This window comes from Callionymus lyra, chromosome 10 (genome assembly GCF_982586985.1).
Source record: "Callionymus lyra chromosome 10, fCalLyr1.hap1.1, whole genome shotgun sequence".
Taxonomy (NCBI): Eukaryota; Metazoa; Chordata; class Actinopteri; order Syngnathiformes; family Callionymidae; genus Callionymus; species Callionymus lyra.
In genome coordinates this window covers 20,053,129-20,060,538 of record NC_141827.1, presented here as the reverse complement: position 1 = coordinate 20,060,538, position 7,410 = coordinate 20,053,129, and the positions used below count along the sequence as shown (strand labels likewise).

Sequence of the window (7,410 nt, the reverse complement as noted above, 5' to 3'; positions counted from 1 at the left end):
TGAACATGATACATTTTAACCATCGTTTCTGGAGAAACCAGCTACAGTCCATCTAAACAAACAGATTTGTAAAAGTGTCTTCAGGCTATTCAGGAAGAGTGTATGTTTTCGAGCTTTCAGTGTCACAAGACATGTACAAAACACAAACATAACTTTTGAAAAAAGCTACATGGATTTTTATTAGGTCATTTTTTTTATTTCTATTTTTTAGCATGACCTGAGAAAGTAGCATTTGGTTCAGTTGGCAGTGACGCAGTGAAAGATATCTAAAGACCAGATATCATCCTTTCAGAGAGAAAGTTTAGTTTTTATTGGGTTTGAATACAGACTACAGAACTACAGAAAATTGTAAAGTATATATAAATATATATACAGTTTGTTTTTGCCAATGGTTTTTATGTTTTCCTGAAGCTGTACAATTCATATCTATCACACTATTACATGTTGTGTTAGTTCACAATATTATACATTGTGTTAATTTGTAATTTTTCAATTAGTTGTTTTATTCAGGTATTTTTAAATATATGCTTTGTTGAATAAAAAAAGGAATATAATGACAATATAATACTGTGTTGTCATCAGAATACCAGATTTCACGATATATTATCTATAAGTCTTTAATTGAAGTATTTATTTTGTTGTATACAAAAATGCATTTAAAAAATCTTAACTTTTAATACCGTAATACAGTAAATAGTAACATTTTACATTTTACACATAAATGCAACACAACAGGATCCAATTGATACTTTTTTCCTTCAAAATGCATTAGTTTTTCATAATTGATTTGAAGGATTTTTAACTGTGTAAAGTTTTTTTGTTTACCTAGACTTGATTAAATAGAAAAAAAAAAAATTGTCTGACGTAAAAACGTGTTCTGCTATGACGGCGTCTGATGGTCACGGACGGACCCGCCTTCTAACTCCCTCAGGCTGAGTGTGTCATCTATATACTGTTCATCTTCTTCCTTCCTAGAAGTGCTTGTTTACAAGTGTCATGAACGCTTAACAGGCTAATGAACACAACTCCAGACGTTCATTTAAATTCCATTGTAAAGGACTTCATTAACTGAAGAAACCATGAACGGATTTACTAAGATGTGGTCGAGAATTCGAGGCACAGTTCCCCAAACTCTGCTCACTGATGAGGTAATATTTTTTGATGTCTTTGAAAAGTTCTATGGTTAATCAGGACATTGAGGTTCAAGAAAGTGAAGGCGTTCTAAAAACCATGCATGTTAATACATGGTTTACAGTTAAACTTTCGAATACATGTTGGTAAATTACTAATTTCAGACAAGGTTTTACCAACATGTTGAGTAGCTAATAAAACAATTTTTGGATGACAATTTTTTAATCAAAGACTAATAGTTCTTTAAATAAACTAACGATGAAGATCGGAACATTTTTATATATATATATATATATATATATATATATATATATATATAAAGAGAGAGAGAGAGAGGGATGGATGGATGGATGGATGGATGGATGGATGGATGGATGGATGGATGGATGGATGGATGGATGGATGGATGGATGGATGGATGGATGGATGGATGGATGGATGGATGGATGGATGGATGGAAATAATGGATGGATGGATGGATGGATGGATGGATGGATGGATGGATGGATGGATGGATGGATGGATGGATGGATGGATGGATGGATGGTCCAGTAATAGTTCTTTAAAATAACAAACAATGATGATCGGAAACTGGAGTAAAATCGAAAGAAGCAAAGATCATTCATTTTGTCCTTTAGAATATCTAAAAAAAATATCATTTTATTAAAATAACCTGTGCTATTTTTCAATTCTACCTCATTTGAAATACATATTATTAAATTAATTAAATCTCACTCTACCTTCATTCTATTTTATTTTACATCAATCATTTCACACATGTATTTCTAAGTACTTTTAAAATGTACAAATACAATTTGGTTATTGACAGATTTTCAGTAATATTTGTCCAACAAATCCAACGATGATCCAAAAAATGATTTGATTTTGTTCATTCAGGAGCCTAAAGAAAATATTGGAGATGAAAATACTACGCGTGGGAACTGGACAAACAAGACGGAATACCTTCTCTCAGTTGTTGGTTCTGCTATTGGTCTGGGGAATATCTGGAGATTTCCATTCATGGCTTACAAACACGGAGGAGGTATTTGAGGTATTTAGGAGCTAAATATATCACGAGAGTGACTCACATTTCCTCCCTATCGTCAGGTGCATTCCTGATACCCTATTTTGTGACGTTGATAATCTGTGGGATTCCTATGCTGTTTCTGGAAACTGCTCTCGGTCAGTTCTGCAGCCAAGGTCCTGTAAACGTGTGGAGATCAGTTCCTCTTCTTCAAGGTGAGATCAAACCTCAATATGACTTCCTAATACCAATTTATTTTTCTTTTTTGGAGGCTCATGTTCTTTTGCCCTAAACATCTATCTAGATGGATAGATTTCCTTTGTTTTCACATAATTTTTAAACTGATGGCGCCACCTACTGACCTCTAAACAACATGACACTGCTTCATGAAGCTTCATCAGCCGATCACTATTGCCTGAACTTGTCCTTGATGACCATGTTCTTTACCTCTAGACATATCTAAAAGTAACTAAAACACTTTTTTCCTTCCATCGTCTTGTTTTCTTTAACGAACCAAAATAGATGGATCTATAAATGTAAACTCTATCTTTAGGCTCAACAATTTTTATTCATAATGTTCAAGAAGATCCAGTGTCGCTCAAATTAAAACGTCAAAAACATTAACAGTAAAAGAACAAGGTCCAAACAAAAAACAAGTTATGGACAGATGTGTCTGGACCTTCTGTTTCCTGCTAGTCCAGCAAGAAGTTCCTCAATATAGATGAGCTGCGGTTGAACCAGCTGCTCTTTCACAGTAAGTTAAGGATGTAGTTTTATGTAATGAAGTGATGTCAAACAAAAATTCTATAAATATAGTGTCATGGAAAAAACACATCAGATCACATCTGTTATTATTATTTTTCATCTCAGGTATCGGCATCGGCACGGTCGTGATCAACACCATCAAGGGAATCTATTACAACGTCATCATCGCCTATACACTCTACTACCTGTTCGCTTCCTTTCAGTTTCCTCTGCCGTGGTCCGACTGTTTCTTCTACCCTGACAGCAACTGTACTGCACCCTCAGGTGTGAACCAACCGTTTTTCTTAACCTAATATTGATGACTTTTTCCATATTTTCCATATGGAAGAATATGAAGGTCATATATTCTGGTGAACTGAGCTCATTCTTTGGTGATGCTGTAAGGTTTGTGACATGTTCTTCAACGGTTTTCAGAGACTAATGGGACTCAAGGTTACAACACGTCAGAGATCAGAGGTCCGAACCAGACCCTGACCGAGCAGTTCTGGGAGTAAGATTTGATAGTTCGATTGATAGACGTTTGTGTTCATGTAGCTGAACTGTCATGTCTCGGTGTGTCAGCGGGGCGGTGCTGGAAAGATCGAGCGGCCTTGACATGACCGGTCCGGTGGTTTGGCACCTGGTGCTGTGTTTGATGCTGAGCATCCTGATCGCTGCCGGGTCGCTGTTCAAAGGCATCAAGTCGTCTGGAAAAGTGAGTTCACACAAGAGAAGTGGAGGTTGTTTCAATCCACTGTAACCCTTTTATGGACGCTTCAACACATTTGAGTCTTAATTCATCAGCCACTATAGTTGACTCTCGTGTGTCATGCAAACTACTGCCACCTACTGGTCAGTCGATGTGAAGGGCAGGTTAAAAGAGCCATCTGTAATAAACAAACATGTATTTAAATTGAAGTCAACATTGAACTTCAGGACCCAGTCTAGTAAGAATTCATGTTATTGACGTTCACGTTCACGCTCGCTTGTGTCCACAGGTTGTCTACGTCACGACGCCACTGCCGTTCGTGGTGATTCTGATTTTGCTGATCCGCGGAGTGACACTAGAGGGCGCTGGAAACGGAATCGACTATTACATTGGATCAAAATCCAACCTGACGAAACTGGCTGAAATAGAGGTTCTAAAATATTCCTCGATTTTAAAAATGAATTCAGCAAATATTTCGATGTTTTGTGTTTTCTGAGCTTGGTTTTATTGTCGATTATTTACATAATCTGTAATGTCTTTTTACGGCAATTGAAGGATTATCGTTGATCTTAATGGTCTGGCAGGAGGCAATAGTGTTCTGGGACCTGCCTACGTAAACACAAACAGTAGGAGTGAAAAGGTAGTTTTTAAATCATTTTTACAATGAGACTAACAAATCCTTTGAAAACATTCCTGGATCCAGATGGTTATCCAGACAAAAACAGTTTCTTCCCAATCCCATGATTAATACTTAATACCCAAAAATGACATGAAAGTCTATCCAATATTTATTTTTGAGGTGGTAAATATACAATATAAATGTAAATTGAAAGTTCTTTTAGACCTCGCCTGTAAATCTCTTGCACAATTCCCACCATATATTTGCCCTAATTTGATTTGAATTTGTCATAAACCTGTAAGATTGTCAGTGAGGACGTTTGTGTCTGTCAGGTGTGGAAGGATGCTGCCACGCAGACCTTCTTCTCTCTCTCCATCGCCATGGGAACCACCATGACTCTCGCTTCCTACAACAACTTCCACAATGACATCTTCACAGATGCTTTGATTGTGTGCTTTGCTAACCACGGTACAAACTAACCAGTGAGCTTTTCATGTAGGTGGTTTATAATTGACCGTCTCTTTCAGGCACCAGTGTGTTCGCAGGCTTTGCTATATTCTCGGTCATGGGTCACATGGCTCACGTCTACAAGTTACCTGTTGAGGAAGTAGTAACAGAAGGTCTGAAGTAAAGATTGTTGATGAAAAATTGCTTTGATAACTTGACACTTTATTTCCTTGTGCAGGCTTTGGTCTGGCGTTCATCGCCTACCCAGACACCCTGACTAAGCTTCCCATGTCCCCTCTGTGGTCCGTCCTCTTCTTCTCCATGGCCTTCACACTCGGGATAGACACCGTGTTCACAGTTCTGGGTGAGTTCATCAAGTTTCAGGCTTGGAGGCGCATGGATCACTTTTGGAATCAAAAGGTTAACATAAGAGAGTCTTTTCATTCCTCAGAGGTCATCATTACATCGTTGACCGATGCCTTCCCAGATGTCCTCAGACCCCGGCGGAGTTTCTTGTGTGTCGGAGTGTGTGTTGGCATCTTCCTGCTGGGTTTGCCATGTGTGACCAGGGTGAGCTATTTATTAAATTAATCTGTAAATCATGATCTGGTTCTTATTCTAATATGTTGTTGTGCATTTATTTAAGGCCGGGATTTACTGGGTGACACTTCTGGACAACATGACTGCAATCTGGGCCCTTCTGGTTCAGGTCATCATGGAGATCATCGGCTTTGTCTACATTTACGGTGAATACGAAAGAGAAACACTTACTCATATTGTTGGGGTTTTGTTACGATGAACCGACCCGTCCCCATTATCGGTACCTGTAGGTGGTTAAGAAGGACACAGGAATGAGTTTAAGAGAAAATCCTTGTTTAGTTAAATAAAAGTCAGAGACACAACTTACATGATCACGGGCTCTTGGCAAGAACAACTGAGCTTCACTTGAATATGAAAACAGCCTGTTGATCAAGTTATTATTTGAAGGTTTTTTATATCTATATGATTGATTACAGTAAAATTGTCATTTCCTCACAATATTTAAGTTAAGAAGCAATACTGTCTTTAATCAGAGTCAGAATCACTTTTATTTCCAGTGTTGTAAACACAACACAGGATTTTTTTGGGGGGTGTCAGTAAAAAATAAAAAAAATAGATAATATGAATAATGAAAAAAAAAGATTAATAAAATACAATATATCAAAATTAAATATGGATACATATAAGAAAAAAGTTGATGATGGTGCTGATGGTCAAATTTTAGTGTTGGATAAATATGTTTATATGAAAGATACATTATTATGTTTTTAATTAGAGACACTGTATTATATTGTTTTGACAAAAAAGTTCATTTTATTAGCTGCAGCTGATACATATACAAACCGGTACGTTCAAGTAAGTGTTAATTAAAATTATCTTTGTGTACTTCTGAGAGAATTCGCTGTGATAATTACAGTAACATCGTTTTGCAAAAAAAAAAAGGAAAATACTTAATAGAAAAGACTTATCTTCAAAAAGAAAAAACTAAATATTTATATGAAGAGCTTTTGATCTGTGACACCTTTTAAATGTTTTTTTTTTCAGGTGTTAACCGTGTAATTAATGACATCGAGATGATGATCGGGAAGAGGAGCTTTTACTTTTGGCTCTTCTGGCGCATGTGTTGGTTGGTTATCACCCCCTGCGTGGTCTTGGTAAGTCCTACATTCAGCCTTGTTCACACCTACTGTAAAGACTGATAGGAATTAATGGAGTGACACACAAGTGACTTCTTAGACATGTGTCCTGTATAAACTTGTATAAAGTTGAAAACAACCTGCATACATAAAGAATTTGATGAAGGGCCCCAAAGGCCTTATTATCATAAAGGCTGCAATAGGAATAAGAAAAATATATTATTATATTATATATTCCTGATTAAGTTTCATATTTAGACACTCTGATTGTTCCACAATGTGGTGGCTTTAATACTTAAAGCTCATATAGTAATCTCAATTTCTTAAATAAATTAAAAATACGCAAAAATCTCTTTAAATTAGGAAAAACAATTGCTCTTTTATCCTTTTCCACGCAGGTCATCTTGGTGTGGTCATTAATTTTCTACCAGCCGCTGACCTACGGAACAGTGGAGTACCCGGAGTGGGGCCTGGCTCTGGGCTGGTGCATCATCGCCTTCATCTTTATCTGGATCCCTCTGGTTGCAGTCGTCAGGCTGCTGAGAGCAGAGGGAAACTTTCTGAAGGTGACTTCTCGTTAGATGCATTTTTATCTCTCTTTAAATTCGGATATTTGTGTTTTCAACAGCGCTTGGCGAGCACCTGCGCTCCTTCGGATGACTGGCACCCGTACCTTGAGATCCACAGAGGAGAACGCTACTCTTTAGTTCACGTGAACAGAGCAGAAAACACAGTTCCAGATGACAAGTGAAGAGATATCAAGACAAGCCCCGGTTTCTTCTCTGTCTCTCAATAATAATAATAATTATAGTTAAATAGACATCAGTGTCACAAGGTGCTTTGCATAGAAACAAACAACTTTAATTTAAAAATGGCACAGTAGATTAAAATCGCTCAATAGTACCACCATTTTTCATTCACAGTTTTAAGGATTCCTGAAATCTCACAAACATGCCTTATTTATGACCACATGTTTTGCAAATACATTTGGACGTTGGGATACGCAGTTGTTTTGTTAGCATACAGCAGCGTGAAGACATATTTAAAGGGACTCGAGGAG

General features: G+C 37.1%; 1 protein-coding gene across 1 annotated transcript; it reads left to right on the top strand.

The window, feature by feature from the left end:
• Window positions 1-1,097: 1,097 nt before the first annotated feature.
• On the top strand, window positions 1,098-7,101 carry LOC148070903 (sodium- and chloride-dependent neutral and basic amino acid transporter B(0+)-like). The gene is made up of 16 exons (XM_087801120.1): window positions 1,098-1,148; window positions 2,029-2,173; window positions 2,239-2,370; window positions 3,026-3,174; window positions 3,249-3,291; window positions 3,335-3,410; window positions 3,482-3,614; window positions 3,898-4,038; window positions 4,560-4,695; window positions 4,755-4,847; window positions 4,913-5,038; window positions 5,126-5,244; window positions 5,321-5,420; window positions 6,259-6,368; window positions 6,749-6,916; window positions 6,979-7,101. The coding sequence occupies exons 1-16, from the start codon at window positions 1,098-1,100 to the stop codon at window positions 7,099-7,101; spliced, it is 1,845 nt and encodes a 614-aa protein (XP_087657246.1).
• The last annotated feature ends 309 nt before the right edge of the window (window positions 7,102-7,410 follow it).